At 37.2% G+C, this 19,354-nt stretch overlaps 1 protein-coding gene and 1 long non-coding RNA gene across 4 annotated transcripts in view; both read right to left on the reverse strand.

The window, feature by feature from the left end:
* LOC117801531 overlaps positions 1 to 1,968 on the reverse strand; it is a 28,329-nt gene extending 26,361 nt beyond the window's left edge. The window contains exon 1 of the long non-coding RNA XR_004624137.1: positions 973 to 1,968. This is a non-coding gene — a long non-coding RNA (uncharacterized LOC117801531). The remainder of the gene's footprint in view (positions 1 to 972) is intronic.
* A 2,654-nt stretch (positions 1,969 to 4,622) lies between these two features.
* Positions 4,623 to 18,564, reverse strand: ARRDC3 (arrestin domain containing 3). 3 transcript variants are annotated; one of them, XR_004624130.1, is made up of 8 exons: positions 18,046 to 18,564; positions 14,117 to 14,198; positions 12,096 to 12,243; positions 10,978 to 11,080; positions 10,382 to 10,638; positions 9,886 to 10,048; positions 9,461 to 9,653; positions 4,623 to 7,387 (listed from the first exon to the last, which is right to left on the reverse strand). XR_004624130.1 is itself a non-coding variant. In XM_034656484.1 (8 exons), exons 1-8 carry the CDS (start codon positions 18,323 to 18,325, stop codon positions 7,331 to 7,333), a joined length of 1,245 nt encoding a protein of 414 aa, XP_034512375.1. In that variant the 5' UTR covers positions 18,326 to 18,564; the 3' UTR covers positions 4,623 to 7,330. The 3 variants fall into 3 exon arrangements, 2 of the variants coding, with proteins under 2 accessions (XP_034512375.1, XP_034512376.1); XM_034656484.1 differs by having other exon boundaries at positions 9,461 to 9,615; XM_034656485.1 differs by lacking the exon at positions 12,096 to 12,243 and having other exon boundaries at positions 9,461 to 9,615; positions 18,046 to 18,105.
* Positions 18,565 to 19,354: the final 790 nt, after the last annotated feature.

Genomic DNA, 19,354 nt, shown 5'->3' on the forward strand with positions numbered 1-19,354 from the left:
GGTAATGGACATTAAGGAGGGCATGTGATGTAATGAGCACTGGGTATTATATAAGACTGATGAATCACTGACCTCTACCTCTGAAACTAATAATACATTATATGTTAATTAATTAAATTTAAAGTAAAAAAAAAGGAAGGAGGAAATGGAACATTAGGTAAGTCAGATGACTTGTTGAAGTTCATTCAGCCACTTAGTGTCTGTGGACCAGAACGTAGGTTTCTTATCTCCCAGATGAGTGCTCACCTCCCACAGTATCTCATCAGGAAAAAGGGGGTGCTGGGGAGGGAATGTTTCCTTTGATCTGTAGTGATTTTACAGTTTGAGACTAAATCTGCTCTATAAAGTGAGGAATAGCTAACTATTTCCTCTGAATAGGTAGCTTTTCCTTATAGGCACTACATTGTTATGTTTCGTGTTTTGGAGGAAAGGAAGTTGTTATGGGTTGAACTGTGTCTCCCAGAAAGATAGGTTGAAGCTCTAATCCCCAGTATCTCAGAATATGACTTTATTTGGAACAGGGTCATTGCAGATGTAATTAATTATTATAAAGTCATACTGGAGTACGGTGGGCCCTCAATCCAGCATTACTGTATCTGTATAAGATGAGGAGAGACTCAGAGGAGAAATCCATATGAAGACACAGAGATGATACCGGGAGGAAATGGCCATTAGATAAAAAAGGGAGAGATTCCAGTGGTGGGTCTACAAGCCAAAGATTGCCAGCCACTCACCAGAAGCAAGCAGAGGCAAGGAAAGGTCGGCCTCTGCAGACTTCAGAAGGAACATACCATGATTTTGTACGTCTAGCCCCCAGAAATGTGAGAGAATAAATTTCAGTTGTTTTAAGTCTTCTTGTTTGAAGTATTTTGCTGAGGCAGCCAGTAGGAAACTAATATTGAGGACAGTGAAATGAAGGAATTTATTGGGCTTTTCCTGGTCAGTCTGGTGAAGGCATTCATGAACACTTACCAGCCCGAGGCATTTGTCCCCTGCTTCCCTTACACAGCATGCATTCCTATGGCTGTTTCTTCGCAAGGGTTTCCTAAAGTTGACTCTCCAAATAGAAGAAAGAATAGTAAGGGGAGAGAGTATTTTCTCCTCTGTTTTTGTAATTTTGGAATTAACAGTTTTGGAAGAGAATGAGTGTGTGATTTGGTTGTTGTGGGTTCTAGGTATGCTATTATAGGCTGCCAGCATCCTGTTTGTTTTTGTGATGTGTGTGCTGTATCTTGGTTTCCTGTTATTTTCCTGTGGTTCTAAACATCTCCAATACTACCTTTTGGGATTCAGATCTGTCAAGGGGTATAGATTATAAAAGTGTGTCTTACGTTTGAAGATAGAAATGTTGATTTCCTTAAAATAAAAAAAGCAAAGCAGAAATTGGCTGCTTATTCTAGCAACTTTTTTTTTTTGCATTTCTATCATTATTTAAGCTATTAATTCATTAGAGAAAAGTGATCTAATAAGTACAAATTCCTATATTCAGTAATGATCAGAGAGCTGCTACTTTTGGCAAAAATTCATGTCATCTGAAGTAATAACAGTGCAATAATTTGCTTTTATCCATTGTATCATCACTGTTAGACTTATGTTAGGACAATATTTATAATCTTTCACATCCTTCTGTTCACTGGTAAGACTTTTGTGTAACTAGTAAATAGATCTCTAAATTATACAAAGATGTTTTAACTCACTATTTTAACTTTATTAATGTTCCCAGTGACCTGTCAGTGCCAGAGGTAATAATCCTTTTGTTTAAATTGGAAATTGATGTTGAGAACTTATGTAAGTCTTCAATTTAGAAGTAGCAAAAATCCATTTCCGGTTAGAAATAACTGCAGTGTTGGGGTGCCTGGGTGGCACAGCGGTTAAGCGTCTGCCTTCGGCTCAGGGCGTGATCCCGGCGTTATGGGATCGAGCCCCACATCAGGCTCCTCCGCTATGAGCCTGCTTCTTCCTCTCCCACTCCCCCTGCTTGTGTTCCCTCTCTCACTGGCCATCTCTATCTCTGTCAAATAAATAAATAAAATCTTTAAAAAAAAAAATAACTGCAGTGTATCGGAAATTTCTAATGTCATAAACACTTGTTTTCTTGAATCAATTAGGCTATATACTCTTTTATATACATAAAAGCATATACATATAAATACTAGATCTATTCTAAAGCAACTTTTTTTTTTTTTCTTTTTGGCTCTATAATATTGTGACTTCATTTACCTAAGTTGATGTCTGTGAAGCTGGTTCGAAAAAAAACTTTTTTTTTTACTTACATATTTAACTTAGTGCTATTCAGCAAAGGCAGTGATACTGGTTCTATTCCCAGTTGGGCTTGTGCGTTTGGATTTTTAAAGTACTGGTTGTCTTGGATTTGACATATTCATGTATTGGATTTCCATATTCATGTGTTTTCCACATTCTCCTAAATTTTTTTCTTAAAAAAATTGCAGACTACATTCCTCAAAAGTCAAATTAATTTTCTTAGATCAATAAATTTTTCTCTCCTGAATTGAAAAATGCATCTTCTATTGATTTTTAAATCAAGAAATAAAAAGGCAAAATATTTCATCATTCAGTCCTGGATGTTTTGAGAAATGCTGATTGTTGATATAGGAATTCTGATATAGTAGTTACAAAGTTGTACATAAACAGGCTTTGGGATTTAAAAATGGCATGATTGGGGCACCTGGGTGGCTTAGTCGGTTAAGCAGCTGCCTTTGGCTCAGGTCATAATCCCAGGGTCTTGGGATCAAATCCCATGTGGGCTCCCAGTGGAGAGCCTGCTTCTCACTCTCCCTCTGCCCCTCCCCCTCCCTTTGCCCCCCCCTCCTGTGCACGCGCGTGCGCGTGTGTGCGCTCTCTCTCTCAAATAAAATCTTCAAAAAAAATAAAAAGTAAAATGGCATGATTATTTTTCACTCGTTAAGTACCCCAAATCCTCAGCTCAGTTACAGTTTGGGACTCATGAAAGCAAAGTTGCCTGTTGTGTCTTCATCTACTTCTTTGGTGTGCTGCAGAGCACTTCTTAAATTTCACTGTACTTACAAATTACCTGGGAATCATGTAAACAGGTATTGGGTCAGTGTTCTGGGATAGACCTTGATATTCTGCTTTTCTAATGCGCTTCTTAAGTGATGCCACTGCTGCTGGTTTGGACAACAGTTGAAATAGCAAGAATATATACTAACCTCTTTTCTCCCTTCTTCTGGAAACAGATTTCTATTGGGAAACCCATTCTGTGTGGCATGAGACATGACCCAGATATTGGCCAATCAGAATCTCCCCAACAAGTGATTTGGAGAGTCAAGATGGCTTTTCTTGCAGGAGCTGTAGAAACTGGGGTCATTTTTCCTGGTCCATCTAATATGAAAGAATAAGGCTAATATGAAAAAGGGTAAGTGAACAGAGATGAGAGACAAGAGTGTGTCCTCAGAGTATTATTTGGATTTCTGGATCTGAATTACTTAATATAGTCATCCTTGGAATTACTGGTTAATACAGTTTTTTACTTAAGGTAGCCTGAGTTTCTCCCTCTGTTACTTTATAATCCTGAAAAATATACTAAGCTTGGCCATTCAATAAATCCTAATTGGTGATAAAGAGTTGACGGTGCAAAAGCAGAGTCAGGTAATTTCAATTGTATATAACTTGAAACGTGTACTTAACTCAGTCTAAGAGTATTCTAATGCAAATTTAGAAGCACGGTGGTTCATTCCCAATGTTATAATTGACTTAACTATTTCTTTACCTAAAGAGGTCTTTATCTAAAGATGTATATAACCTTGTGCCTTCAGTGATGAAGGGGACTTTGCATACCTACTCTTCCACTTGTAGATGAAGACATCACAATTCACCCATTTTGTTTAAGGCTGCATCTAAAGTTACAGAACCCAAAACCTATGTCTCCCGTTCTCAGGCTGTAATTCTTCCCCCCGTCATTTTTATTCCATATTGTATAAAGACATTATGTAGATTGCTAGCTCTTATTTCCATAAAACTGATTATAAATATATTGTCTAAATGTTTCTTTGTAACACGCTTTATATGTGTATACACATTTGAGAATATGGGAGAATCATATAGTAAGGCACATATACAACTTAATAGCTGATCTATGTATAAACACTGAAATAAGGTTATTTTCTAAATGTGACCCGAAGTACTTCTAATGTTACAAATCACTGTAAAGTCCACACATTCTTTGAGAAAAAGAATATTTACTCTTGTTTTAAAATTTAGAAAAAAAATATTTTTGTAAGGTTAATACAACTTTTAAATTTATGTGTTCTTGAAATACTAGAATTTGGACACATAACAGCAAGAGGGAATTGCCTGAAAGTGAAACTACTTTACCTGGTTAAGTTTGGTTCATATAGAGGACTGGAATTTATATAATGAATTTACAGGTTTTATAAAAAAAGCATCCATAATTTGATGAATTTTTAAGCCAAACACCGATAATTAGTATTAAAAATTCCTTAAAGGCTTCAGTAATTCTCTTGGTGGCTTGAAACAATTCTTATCCAAATTGGCTTAAAATAGAGTTTAATTGTAGTCCTAATAGTGTTTGCATGTACGATGAGTTACTGACATGATCATGATTCAAATAAATCTCCAAACAATTTTATAAAAAAGAAAAAAACAAAACACTTTATTTTCCACAAGGAAGAGCAATAGGAAAAATTAAATCATTTCCCACATATTGTTTTCTTAAAACAGAGCCTACAAGGACATATTCAGCACCAAATAAAACAGGGAAAAAAAGAGAAATTACAAACAGCCATAGAATATAATCTATAAAGCAGACATTTAATATTGCACTTTGTTTTGCTAACGTTTTGGATTTTATTTTTCCTAATTGCAAAATCAGGAATCTGTCTTGAATACTGGAATACAACTGTGAACCTCACATCTTATGTCAGGAATTGACCAATATTTAGAAAAGAGTAAAGTAATGCCTCTAAATAAGAAAGTAAAGAAATAGTTTAATGGGGTAAATAAAACTTTATTTGATAAAGTTTTATATATTTCAAATTTAATCACATTTTGTGACCCAGTGCCAATTATCAGAATATTGGTCATTCTCACTTCATGTGTTATTTATAAGAGTATATGGTGATAAGTATTCCAATGCTATGCATATCAACAATTGTTCCCTAGTCAGTTAGACGTAAGAAGAGAGAAAAGAAAAGGGATTTTCAGACAATCCCCCCCCAAACAAAAATAAAACCACCAAATGCCCTTTATGCCAAATATTCCATTAGCTTCTTTTGAGGGGGACATTCACAAAATGATTTAACAACAATAAAAAAATATTTCACCCCCATTTCCTTAGTATCTAGTATTAGTTTGCTACGGGAGCCCAAACCCTTTACTGAATCACTTAAAACGCGATTCATTTTTACGCTGGGCTTTCTTCACCCTGTCAGCATTTTTCAAACATGAATTGTCTTCCATGTTTTCTTAAAGGCCACTTATGGAAAAGCCTGTTTGTTTTGTATGAAGCTTTAAGACAGTATTAACCAGGTCAAGCACCAAGCCAGAGTTACTATTATTTTCAGCCACTTTATTAACTGTGGGGTTAAATGGCAGGATAGATGTAACACCCATTTCACACATATGTTGCAACATCACAGATGCTGATTTTCATTAAAAACATCAGAGCTGAATTCCTTCTAAAATAAGACCATCAGTACACTTGGTACCTTGGAAAATGGTTTTTAAGTGTCATCATGAATGCTGGTATATTTGTTATGAGCCAACTGTAAATTATTTTTAATATAAACCATAATTTACTGATGTGGTTGCTCTTCTTATCTATATATACTCAAAGTGAGTGGTTTCTCATGTTTAGCAAAATGTTCTTTAGGTAATGGAAAAAATACTTTCACTAAAAAAACCCACAAAAATAGAAAACAGTTCTCATTCCAACACATGTTCTAGTATTTGTAATTTTGAAGTTATACACTTTTAGAATAAACTTGGGTTTTCAAGCTCTGAGAAGCTTGAGCAGGACAGGAAATGTATAAATTAAGCTCTCTAATCGTAACCTGAAAATATATATATATATATATATATTTTCCTGCTCATTAAAACACTCTGCACCAGCAAAAATGATTTCCAACATATGTGTTTTGGAGGTAATTAAGTAACTCTGTTATAAAAATAAATGCACTTTCTCCTCCTCTCCAGTGACTGGAAAATCTCCATACTCTTAAAATAATAAAAATAACAGTAATTTTTAAGAGCACAAGCCCTTAACTCTTTGCTGGTGCCTGCCATACTGCCTTTCTTTTACTCCATTCTTTGCTCTGCTAGTTTCTTCTTTTATGTAATGATAAAAAGGGAATGTGGGTGGGTTATCACTTTTGTGTATGTCCCTTTTCCAAGTTTCCCTCTCCAAAAAGCCAACCAAACAAACAAACAAACAAAAAAAATAACAGTGCAACAAAACACAAATAGCATTCCAACAGTTTGGCAAGTGATGCGTTCACCTGAGATTAAGTGATTTTAGGCAGTCAGTAACAAAATGCTGCTTTGCTGTAATAGTAGAAAGGCAACAAATTCTTAAAAGAAACCAAGAAGGTATACAATCTTGACACAGTCTCTTATTAGCTTCCTCCTCTTATCTCTTTTCCCACATATCTGTTGCGTATCTACTACAGTAGGCTGCAAAACATACAGCAAGAAGGATTGGCTTGAAGGCATTTGATGTTTGTAAATAAATCCACAATAGGATCCAAGCTGAAGAGGTGATACATGGTCAGCCTAGTAGGACATTTCTGAGCATGTGCATACGCAGGTAAAGTCCAGGCTATATTAAATTAAAAAAAAAAAAGTCAGTGCGTTTTTTTTCATGTTAAAGTTTTTTCAAAGCTTTCTTTTGTTCCTTGTTGTGCTGACCACAAACAAGTTTTTAAAGAGTATCAAGAGTCTGGCATAAATGGAAAAAAAAAAAAAGCTGTAGTGACATCGGAACTGCACAATGTAAGCATTGAGCATGTGCAAATTTTCAAATCAAAAGAAGGAAATCATCCCTCTTTACAACGTGGTGTCTTGACACGTATGACCATAGGCTAAGAAGACTGCTCTTAGTATGTGCCTGTTTTAAAGGAGAAAAGCTTAGATCTTCAAGCATGTTGGAGCAGTCCCAGAATGTTGCTGTAGGCTTCTAAAGCATGATCACTGGTTGTTTCATGTATTTGCCATTTTTCTGGGCAAAAGCAATTCCACTTCCTCTGAAAACGTGTCTCCAAGATACTTCTCTGTCCTCAGCTGGGAAGAGATACAGTTCGGAACCCACATCAACTTGATTTAACCAAGTGTTCCTTCAACGAGAGGGGCAGGATGGTCTATCATCTGCTGACTGATCAGGATTTGGATCAATCTAAAAAGAAAAGTGAAAAAAAATTACAAAGCTATTTGATAAGGTCTAGTAAAAATGCAGCAATGACTAACATTCTGAGTACCACTGAGGAACTGAATCAGAAAGAACATTCACGGGGCACATAGGGGAAGGGAGAAAAGGATACTAGTATTATCTATAAAGTGCCTGATATTTAATTACTAGACAAATAAAATTTCTAAAGGTATGCCCAAATAGTTTTCTTTCCCAAAAGCTAATGGTAAAATTTTATCACGGAATGGTGTTTTACTCAGCATTTAGTAGTACTGAAGACTCAAATACACAGTGGAGAACATTTGTAAAGTATCCCTTTCATCCTTTACAAAAAAAGTCAACTCATCTCTTTTCTAGGCTTTGGGAAGAACGCAGTTGTGTAAACAATGTTCTTGGTGCTTAGTTGAAGTAGTAACCTGTGAATGTAAAACACCAGAGAGGGCCTAGGAAAACTGTGGGTGTCAAGAAATAGCAAAGCCCAAAATGCTCTAGAGTCTGCCCACCTTCTGTATGATTAGAGAGACTTTCATATGTGCTTACATTTAAGCAAAGTGAATATATTTCAGTTGCTTCTCAGGTACAGAGAGAATGAGCACAGGAAGGGAACTAGTTGACTTTAATACATTTCTTTTACTGAAACATCCTTTGGACAAGACCCATTTTTATTTGCATTTAAATGTGGCACAATCCAAAGTGCCTCACCAAACTTTAGGTAAAATATGTTTCTGAAGGGAAAAAAGCAAGTAACTTCTCTTTTAATGACTTAAGAAAAAAACACTTTAATACAATCTAGAACTTCCCCCTTCTATGTGACTATTAACTGAATCACATTCTGAACCAATTTAGGATTTTAAAAGTTCTCAAGTCTCTTAATGAACTCACTTTAAAAGAAGGTAGTAGAATTTTGCGACAAATTGCTTAAAAGTGGATACTGAGATTGCCATTCTTTTAAAATGCCCTTTGTACAGCCAGAGAGCCTCACATCAAATCAGAAGTTACTGACTTAAGACAGAAATAGCATAAAAATATAGTAATGAAATCTGTAATAAGTGGGAGAACATTTTTAGCATGTAAGGGAAAATTTTGTGAAATGGAATAGTGGGATAGAAAAATTACGGCTAATCAAGAATTTGCAAGAATTCTAAATATCCTATAGTCAATGAATAAAGTGGATCTTCTGTTAAACCCTCTGGAAGAAAATGGACTCTTCTAGTCATGATGTTAAGGGGGAAAAGCAGCAATTTCTTGAGGAGTGAAGCAATCCCACTTAGGTCTTCTCATTTGGGAGTAATATTTCATTGTTAAATAGCTAAACTATGATAACCAAAAGGATAAGGTTGATTCTAGTGATTTACAAAACTACTTGGCATTATATGGGTGTCAAGGCCAACTTTAAAGCCCTGCACAACATATATTAAGGTGTATTCTGAAGATTCGACTTAACGATCACCTTCTCAGGGAAGCCTTTCCTGATTTCCAAGGCCTAATGAATTGCTCCTCAAATGAACTGTGTGCATTCTTATCACGTTGTACAGAATATTCTGCTTCTAAATTTGTTCTTCTCATCAGTCTGTGAGCTTCTCCCAAGTAAGAGCCATGTTTTACTCACGTAAGTGCTTAGTGGTCATCAATATGAGATGACTAAAAATAATCAGTGTAGAAATGTTTGTCTACTATGTTTTTACAAGTATGTTATTTTCCCCATGACTGGGAATGTTAAAGTATGCAAGAATTAAATTGGAAAAAGATGATCAGTAAGATAAATTCTAGCTACTTTATTAGTTCAGGCTTGCAAAATGCCACTCCTACTGATGCTTTAAAATATGAATCATTCCTTTAATGGGCATTTTGTGAGCACGAGGTTAGATCATTATTCCTATTTCCCCAATAATACAAGAATCCCACTTATTAAATTTAATCTAATGTTTAATCCTGTTGTTCTAAGGTATGTTTTTCTATTAATATGATGACAATCAAAACCTAACTCTATTTTTAAAAAAGTCTGTAATGCTGTTTCCCAGGAGAGTCAGCCCATTTCAGACTTGAGGATCTGGTGCTTACCTCTGAATAAAGAGGCGGAGGCAAGAACCGAAACTCCTGGATATATGCAAACAGTGGTCCTTGAAGCGCTCTCTCAAAGTCATCACAAGCACTCACTGGTGCGAGATTGTTCCGCCTTTGTTCCTCTGTTACCACTTCTGCATAGCTGGGTGGTGCTGAAGGAAAAAGATACACGCAATTCGAACAGCATGTTCTTATGCATGTCAAAATACACAGAATAGTCGGCATTAAAAAGGAATGTCAAGGTAAAAATAATACTTGTTTTGTGATTAAAACTAGGGGGATATATGTTTTAAATCTAACATTAGGGACACATCTACTTTCTGCAGGTATAGACAAAAATTCATCTAATCATAAAATATTAGAAACAAAATTATGTTCTTGAAAATAGTAAGAGATTAGGTTTACATGCATTATCAAATTACCTTCAGGTCTTTCCCGCAGGGATAAACCAAGCCAGTTCATATTCATGCTACACTGACTGCTTACACTTGAGGTTCTGCTACCAAATGGATGTAGAGGAATGGTACCAATGACAAGTGGCAAATTAAGAAATAAGTCCATAGCGCCAGGAATATCCACGTATACCTAAACATTCAAAGGAGATGGTAGGTTTAGAATTACAAGCATTATTTCTTTTTTTAAAAACTAATAACCCAATTTTAATGTTATCTTAGGCCTTCATTTACTTCATTTACTTATCTATACATAGAATATACAAGAAAAGTTCCTCCACTACGTATAATACTGTGTAGTACACATTTACATGTGAGGTAAAATTAGTAATTTTAATTCATATTAAAGGTTTACCTATATTCGTATATATGATACATAGAATGTAAAGACCAAATCCTGCAATAAGATAAAATGATATCCTCATGACTTTAATACTAAACAACAAACCCTTAAATCTATACCTACCATTAGTGAATATTCCACACGAATTATGCTACAGTCGAGGATAGAGGGAGAAACTGGTGGAATTTTCAACAACTTTCCATTCCATGTATCTGTCTTTCCAGATGATAAGGATTCCCCACGCAAGTTAGCCACAAGCTGTTTTACTTCCTTCATTTTCCCTTTGGCATAGAAGGCCTGTGTTTGGTAAATGGCTGCCTTTGGCACTACCATTCGGGAAGAGCAGTTCTCAATCTCAGCAAATATCTGAATTGATTCACCTAGAGGGAAAAGAAAATATGTATCTACTGATAAACAAAAACAAAAACAACCAAACCTCCAAAAATGTAGATTCTTAAGCCAAAGTCTGAAAGTTCAATGGACTAAATGGATGAAAAACAGTCCCAAAAGTGGCAAGTAACTTAGAATTACAAAACTGAACTACTCATTTCTAGTAGCTATTTAAAAATGGACACTACGTTCCCATTTATGAAAGAAAACTGGGTTATTTTACCAAAGAATACTGCATTATGTTTGCATTTAGTAGAAATACTATACATTTATACCCAAAAGCTAGGTGAAGAAAGATCGTTTTCTGTGGGAATCCATCTCATACATACCTGGGGTATAGCCCTTCCTTTCGATTTTGGCACTTAAGGATATTGGGCCTGAGGTACAGAACCAGCAACATAGAGTCTTTTCTTTTGTGCCTGCTTGGGGTGACTGTAAGAAATAAATTTAGAGGAAAAGGTCAATGCATAAATTAGGACAGTGTAACAGAATGTTATTTTTAAAAATAAAATCCTAAATTCTTGGAGAAATAAAAGCAGTGTTGCTTTTTTCCAAGTGTACTCAAATATACTTTTCAAAAAACCAATCAATGGCTTCTGAATTATACAATTGTCTTTATGTAAATCTCCATCCAGTTAAAAAAGAAAGGGTACAGGGCTTAATGTCATACTCCATAAACACAGCTTTAGCTCACGCTATTTACATATACAGTAATTAAAAACAAACCAACCAATCAGACAAACAAACAAAAAAACCCTTTCCACATTCCACTTAAACTGCCTTAAAAAGGCAGTTTGGAAAGCAACTTGGTTATAATCCCAAATGTTAACATCTTTCTTCGAGAATGTAAAAATCAGTTATGTGAAAAAAGGAAAACTCTCATTTTTAAAGTTCTTCTTTGCTAAAAGATGTTATCATTTGTTTAACCAAATAAAGTTTTTAAAGTCAAATTTGAATCTCGTGAAAAAATGCAATTAAAAAGGATTTCTTTTAAAATAGAATTGTTTTCTCATGAAAGTGACAGTCTCCCCATCATTTGACAACTATCCCTATATTGGAATAAGCAATGCAGTCCAAATTTTAGATTATGATCTTTTCATGGTAAGTGATATTGTCTTATAATAATAATTGATAATACTGTTCCTCCTCCACTAAAATTACCCAGGGAACAGATCTGTTTTTTGTTGTTCTATTAACTTCAGAGTGAGTTATTGCATACCATATGCTGTTTTTACTTTTAAAATTTTCTTAAAGTTGTTACAACGTCAGAAAATATGAGCATATTCTTTACGAATTTGTATGCTCGACTGTATTTTAAAAAGTAAATTAATATTTATGGAATTTAAAATCACTATTTTAAAATTATACAGATTGCATAGTTTAGGTGATTATTCTTTAGTATTTATATTGCCAAAAACAAAGAATGAAGAATTCAGTCAGTTCTTACCAGTAATGAAGGAGTGTTGATATCTATATGTTCAAAGACTGTAAATTCCTTCTTTAATTTTACTGGTAGAAGCCAAGGCCTGTGCAATTCGGCTTTCACCCAATAGCGCACACTGCCATGTCGGCCTTCGAATGAGGTAGCAAGTGGTCTGTGCAGAATATAAAGTTCAATATATTAATTTTATACCTCTTATTAATAATTATACAGTAGGTCAGCATAGAAGTGTTACTATATTGCACTGTTTATATATTAATGAGGTATCAAACAGAATTTTTTTAATTTCCAAAGGGATAAGTCATTGGGGAAAAAAACTTGTTTTCCAAAAAAACAATAGCTAACACTAAAGTATTACAGAAATTTTGCTTTAAAAAGCCAGAAGAATACAATCCCTTTAAACTAAGAAGAGGCTGCTTTTAATGCTGGTGGCAAAATTATGAAAGTTTGGAAATCAATTTTTTTTTTTTTAAAGATTTTATTTATTTATTTGACAGAGAGAGACAGCCAGCGAGAGAGGGAACACAAGCAGGGGGAGTGGGAGAGGAAGAAGCAGGCTCCTAGCAGAGGAGCCTGATGTGGGGCTCGATCCCAGAACGGGATCACACCCTGAGCCGAAGGCAGACGCTTAACGACTGAGCCACTCAGGTGCCCCAAGAATTATCTCTTTTTATAGTAACTAATTAAGAAGGTCCAGAAAATGCCTGGAATAGTTGTTATAACAATTTCAAAAATTTCACCTTTTATAAAGTCTACTGAAAATCTAAAAAGCTGCTTTTCCATTTCCTAGTTTTCTCATGTTCTGACTCTTTTTGGCCATGTTTTCTAACTTTATAGGCTTAAAAAGAGAAACATTTCTATTAATCTGTATCAAGAGAATCAGAGCTGGTTTTCAACTCTCCCAGATTTTATTAATTGTGGAAGGTTTTACTTCAGTGAGTTAGTCTCTTTTTCATAGTTTCATTAGAAAAATGCCCATTGTTCAGTTATTTACAAGGTAAAGTGCTAACTTAGATTGGCATGAGAAGTAGTGATGTTTTTACAGATTTTTTTGCATTTTAGACTCCTGCATTAACGTGCATAGCACAGAAAAATAAAAAGCAGTATTTAGGTTAGTCTTCCAGAGTCTATTTTAAATGACTGGTTTATAGATAGAATTTTTAGAAATTAATTATGTCCATCCTTAAAACGATTCAGACCCAATACTAGCATTATATTCACAGATGTGGAGTATTTCTCTTAAAAGTAGATTAGGGCATTACATTTAAAATGATGTTAAGTAATAGAGTAAATAGAACACTCTGAAAATACCATTTATGAATTCTATCCACAAAGAACAACTCAAATACTAGAATTAACAAAGATACTAAGAAAATTTGGGGGGTGGTTATAATCTCTTCTAACAGTCTATTTTTACATTGAGAATAAACCACTTTACTTTTTCCATGCTATATTCCTTGCTTTATATTCAGTTATCTGACGTGTGTTTCCTTTTAAGTCCAGGTCACAGTATTACTTGTGTGACTTTTTCAGTAGCTCTTTGCACATAAGCTACTGAATTCATATCAAAAGAACATCACTTCTAAAGTTAGGATATTCCTAATTAATTTTATCTTTTTACCTTACTGTTGGTTAGCATTAGCAGAAAAGATAAAACACTGGATTTTTATAAATTACTAAGAGACTTGATAAGTTCTGTTTCTGCTTATGTCAACTGATGATTAAGTATAAAGTGCTTACTTTCTGACTAGCACCTTCTAATTCACTCACGGTACATGAAATACTATTCAAATTTTAAAGACTTCCTAGATTTGGAGACAGAGTACTAAGAATTGAGCTTTGCTTTGTATAATTTTGCCAGGCTACATTAAAAAGCAGCTTCTTCTTTTTAGTGTATTGTTTTCCTCTAGCAATATTCAGTGATGAAAAGGGTTTTTTTTTAAAACTAAAAGTATTTAAATTTAGAATAATTTTAACTTTAAAAGAACAGAGGTTTATGAAATATGCCTGTTACTCATAATACTTACGTCTGTGGAAGCTCAAAGCTGAATGCATATTCATGCCTTCCTGAATGAATAGTGTGGAAGCCTTCTTCTGAATTATCATCATCTAAAACAAACAGAAAAAGAAAACGAAAGACGTAATATTAAACCTTTACACAATCTTCCTGGTGGCAATACTTTAAAGGTACTCCTATAATAATTAAGGCCACAAGCTTTGGGGTCTGAGAGATCTTAATTCTAACTTCTGTCACTTCCTCTGGGTGAACTATGAATCCCAAGTCTTCTGTTGCCTCATCTGCAAGATGGGGATAATCAATACTTAAAACCTTAAAGGCAGTTTTTTAATGGTAAATGACCCAAACTGTAAAGCATCCGTATCAGTATAGTATATGCTCAACAAGAGTCAGAGCTCAAATCTCTCGTAAGAGGTTATCTTTGTCTCCAATGGTTTAGTTTGTCAGTTTTGATGCAGATGACAGGAATGTTACAATTCTAAAACCATTAGAAAACTTCGTCAAATGAAGTTAAAAAGAAAAAAGGAACAGTGATTTTAATGTCAGTTTCAGAGCTAAAAATAGAAATTCTTTATAGAACCTCAAATGATCACACTAAGTTTGTCCTAGCAACAGCTAAAAATTTGCATATAAAAATTTATCTTAAGATTTAAAAGGTGCCTGCTTACCGGGAAACACTTCCACATCCTTGCAAAATGAACTCTCATTAGGTTGTTTCCAATTGCTGGAAAAGTGACCTTTCATTTTAGAACCAATTTTCTTTAGGCCAAGTATTTTTAAAAATTTCTCCAAAATATATTTAACGAAAATGTGGGAGGGGATTCTGGATTCTTAAAATGACTTTTATTTTAGCCTTGAGTATATAGTATAATTACATAAATGTCTTACTGTAGTTTTTCAGTGTAGAAGCCAACATTAACCATGAGAGTAGATGAAATTGGTATTACCATTTTAACTTTCCCTCACCAAGTATTGAAGATGCTTCCCTTACATCAAAAGAGGAAAGGGGGAAAAGGGGGTCTACATGTGGGTACTTTCATTCAGAAACCACGACGATTTCATCTCAGTACTATTTTCCTTGCCCCCCCCCATGCAAATCCTCCGAATGAATTTCAGCACGGAAAACTGGTGAGTGGGGGGCCATTTAAATTCGCTCCCCTCGAAGGCGCCCAAAGTTTGCCTCCTCCTTTTCTTCCCTTCTTGCTCCCTTTTTGTGCCAGCTCAGCACTCTCATTGAGGCGAGCGGCGACGGCTTCGCCGTGGTAAACAAGTGCCGGGCTGTCAATCAAGAACTAGACCGGAGCAGGAGAGGACCGGCCTAAACCGGCGCGAGCAGATCCCAGCCGGCCCGCCCGCGCGCCGCCGCTGCCCGCGCGCTCCGCTATACATACGGCATACGTCGCGCGGCGCTCGCGCTCGCGCTCGCGCAGCCTAGCCTGCTGGACTGGGGGCGGGGCGACTGCACCGCGGCGCTTCCGCTTTATACGCCCCAGCCGGTGACCGGTTCGATCTGGCTCGGGCCACCCTGACACCTTTACAGTTGCGTTGAGGGAAACTAGGGCGGGGGGAGAGGGGCCAGAGCTGCACAGTCTCTGGGAAACAGTGGCGAGGGGTGACACAATACTCGCCGGGGCCCCCACCCAGCTTTCCATGTCACTATCACTCTTCCTTCCCCTCCTAGCCAGCCTTTACGGTCTGTCCCCTCAGGTCAAATCAAGGTAGCCGGTCTGGTGACTGCAGAGGTCGGGAAACACGCTTTGTTCCAGCTAAGAGGAAATGAGCGTTTACAGAAGCCACCTGACATCTTCCAGCCGAAAAACAGGAACACGGGGTCCTGCTAACCCTGCCTACCCAAGTTCCTCCTGAATAGGTTTGTCAGCTAAAGTTACGCCCAGGGGCCGTTCGGCACCTGTAAGGCCAGCAAGAGCTTCTACCCGTCTATCTGCTGAAACCCGAGATCGCTTCTTTCTGGGACCTCAAGCAGGCCAAGGTGAGGGGCGACAACATTGTGTGACAAGAGCCACGGCGCCTCCAGAAGCTCCGGGAGGGACGTGAGTAGGGGCGGGGGCAACCACTCTGGAGGAACCTTTACCGGCGCACGCCGGTTCCAAGCCTCGCCCCAACCGGCGCCGAGCCCCCTCTCCCCACCCGCCCGCGCCCAATCCAATCAGAGGCTGGCATCGCCTTAGCAACAGGCTAACAAACGCGGCTCCGCCTATCGCCGGGCGCCCGGGGCGGGGTCTCAGATACCAGGCTAGTTTGAGAGGTCCCACTTTTAAGTCATTGAAACTATTCCAGCTAAGAGCTCGTCCACGCTTTGCAGGGGTTGAGGGGCATCTCGTGGGGTACAGGGAACATAGTTTCCTTTACCATGAAACCATGGGACAACTAATGAAATTGTGTTTGTCCCCGTAAGTCGTTATTCTACTTTTACCCCATTGCAAGCCTCGACTCCCTCAAAACCTTTGTTTCTTATCCATTTTATAAAAAGCTGCAATGTCCAGAAAGGTTCAAACACAAACTCATGTGTCTGCTTTTCAACAAACACCAAGGCTGTCATTCGGCATTTGCATATCTTTTCAGTATTACTGCTTGGAAAGATTAACTAAAAATTATTTCAGGATGCAGATTACCTATGTGTAATTGTGAAAACCCAACTAAAGAACTGATTTCATCTTCATATTTAAAAAAATGAATTACATGCCGTAACTCAAAGCATCCTTCATTTCGACACTTGTCTTAGTTCGATTAGCACTTCCTCAGGGATGCGTATTTTTTAATATTAAAAAAGGTTAAAGATGTGCTGTACTTTTTTGAAAAATCGTCAACATTTGAACTAAATACTGCATTAAAAAGGAGAAGCATAAAATTACATAACCAGTTTTAACATTATATTCTTCTTGGGCTAGGAATTAAGTCATCGCCACCACCTGACGCGTGTAACCAATCTGCTGAGAGCAGAACAAGCGCCCCTCCTCACCACCCCCCAGAACTGGTCCGAAACAGGATTGAACCGCTTCTAACAAAGGGTGGAAACTTAGAAAAACAAGCTTAGAGTCTCCTATATTTCCACAATGTAATCATTTAAACAATAGATTGGAAATCTCAGGACCCCTTCTCCCCTTGACAACCCTTTATCTCCCTTTTCTAACCAAAAATCAAATCCAGTGTGCCGAATACTTTCAATTCCATTTGACTGGCACGGGTTTCATTGAATGCACGTTCCAAAGTTAGGCATCATACTCAGAAAAGAAAATTACTGACCCGAAATGGTTTCTAAAACTGATCTGAAGCCCATCATAATGATAGGTACTGTCCTTCAAGACAGAGAATACTTGATGTAAATTTATAAAGGATCTGGAGAGAATAGGGAAAAAACACGTGGGGTGTTGATTCCATATGTCAAAATAAGCCACAGAAATCCTTTATCAAAGAACAGTGATGAATTCTTTAAAGTATTTTGCGTGTCAATATTAAAATGAAAACCACCTATTAACCCACTTAAAAATGTTATTCCATTTCTTCACTGAAGCTTAGTTTTTAAGGTCTAAGGTTGCAGAGTGCAAGGAGAAAATCGAATATTGGACTGCAGATTTTAGCAATTCATTTGAAAACTTATTAGTAAAATCACTGAATGGGATTTAAGTAGAATTTACAAGTAAGGTAGAAAGATATTGCAAGTGCGTATGGCACAGACGAAGCCGGGTATAGAGGTAGTTGAATAAGTGCAGTTTGCAGTCACTTTGCAGATGCCTGCATGCATTACGGCTTAACACACGATGAATGTCAAGGAGAACCCAAATCTTCCAACTTTGCTAATCTTTATCTAACTGCTATGTGTTATGCCAGAAGTAGAATTACATTAATTCAGAAAAATTGAAAAGGTATTTTCCCAAAGAAAACCAGATCTAATGACTTCTCAATAATATAAAAACTTACCTCTTTCGTGTCCAATTAAGATGTCTTTATGGTTGAAATATTCTACTTCTTCAGTGTAATTCTGTGTATAGGCAGTATTGGAGCCGGCGTTTCTTGATTCGGTCCAGCGTACTTTCGCATGTCCTCTTGCATGAATTTTAAGAGATTTTACTCTGATTTCCCCAGTAACTTCTAAATTCACCCTTCCTGAGACTGTATCCCCACTAGAATACACAGGGACATTGCTGTCATTAAGACAGTCAAAGCTTATTGTCAAACTCTTCACCTTTCCCAGCACCATGTTTATAACAAAATCTATAAAAATATAATGTAAGACAAAAAAGTCAAGATCACATATAAAATGTGATCTTCACCTAACACTGATCGATGTCTTTGCCGTGCAAAAAGCTTGCAGGCAAGATCAGTGATTCTTTACAAATAGTTCATTGAGATTTCTTAAAAAGTCAGGGCAGCAGAGAGGCTGCCGCTCCACGATCCTGCTAGTCTCTGGTCTCCTTACAAAGACGGGCGGCTGGAGGCTGCCAGCTCACTTTAAGAGCAGCTTTGTGAAAAACAACCCCAGTGCGCATGCGCACGCCGCGGCTGCTGTCCGCCCTCTCTGCGCGTCCCCTCCCGCGCCCGGCTCGCTCCCTCGCTCGCTCGCGGGTACAGTAGGTGTACAGCCAAGGGAAGAAGACACTGGGGCTGTCGGGAGGCTGAACCTGACTTCTCTTCATTGTGGGCTCCTATTGGTAGGCAGGCTACCGTAAACCCTCGACGTGCTATCTGGAGCTCCTTACCGAGCACACTCTAGTAGATAATGAAAGAGTAGGGCATTAGGGGACAAGGGCTGGGTGGGAAGCTGTTTGCAAAGCCAAGTAAGGATAAACTGCTGAGTGACCAGCCCGACGCGTGCGTTACCGGCACTGCAGGGTTTTGCCCACGACTTGGATGGAAGGTGGAAGAAGTGATGTGTGAAGACAGATGGGGGAAGGGGAGAAAGAAACCGGTTGGGCAAGCGACTGGTTGCTGAGCATAATCTAACGAATTTCAAAAGAAAACGTAATAAAAACCAGACAAGAAATAATGTTCTTAGACAAGAGCATTCTTGGCTTAGATTTTTAAAAAGACCAGTGCGTTGTAGACAGTATGGTAATGAACTCAGGCGAGGCCAAAGGCACCTTACAAGAGAATACTATAAGGAGGAAGAAAGAGAAGCAACTATAATTTCATGAATAGATATATATATATATTTTAAATCAGTAGGTTTTGTTTTCTCCTCAGTTGTTTTTTCTTCCATCTTCTAATTCGGTAGCAACGAAAAGCTACC

This window comes from Ailuropoda melanoleuca, chromosome 3 (assembly GCF_002007445.2).
Source record: "Ailuropoda melanoleuca isolate Jingjing chromosome 3, ASM200744v2, whole genome shotgun sequence".
In the NCBI taxonomy this organism is placed as follows: domain Eukaryota; kingdom Metazoa; phylum Chordata; class Mammalia; order Carnivora; family Ursidae; genus Ailuropoda; species Ailuropoda melanoleuca.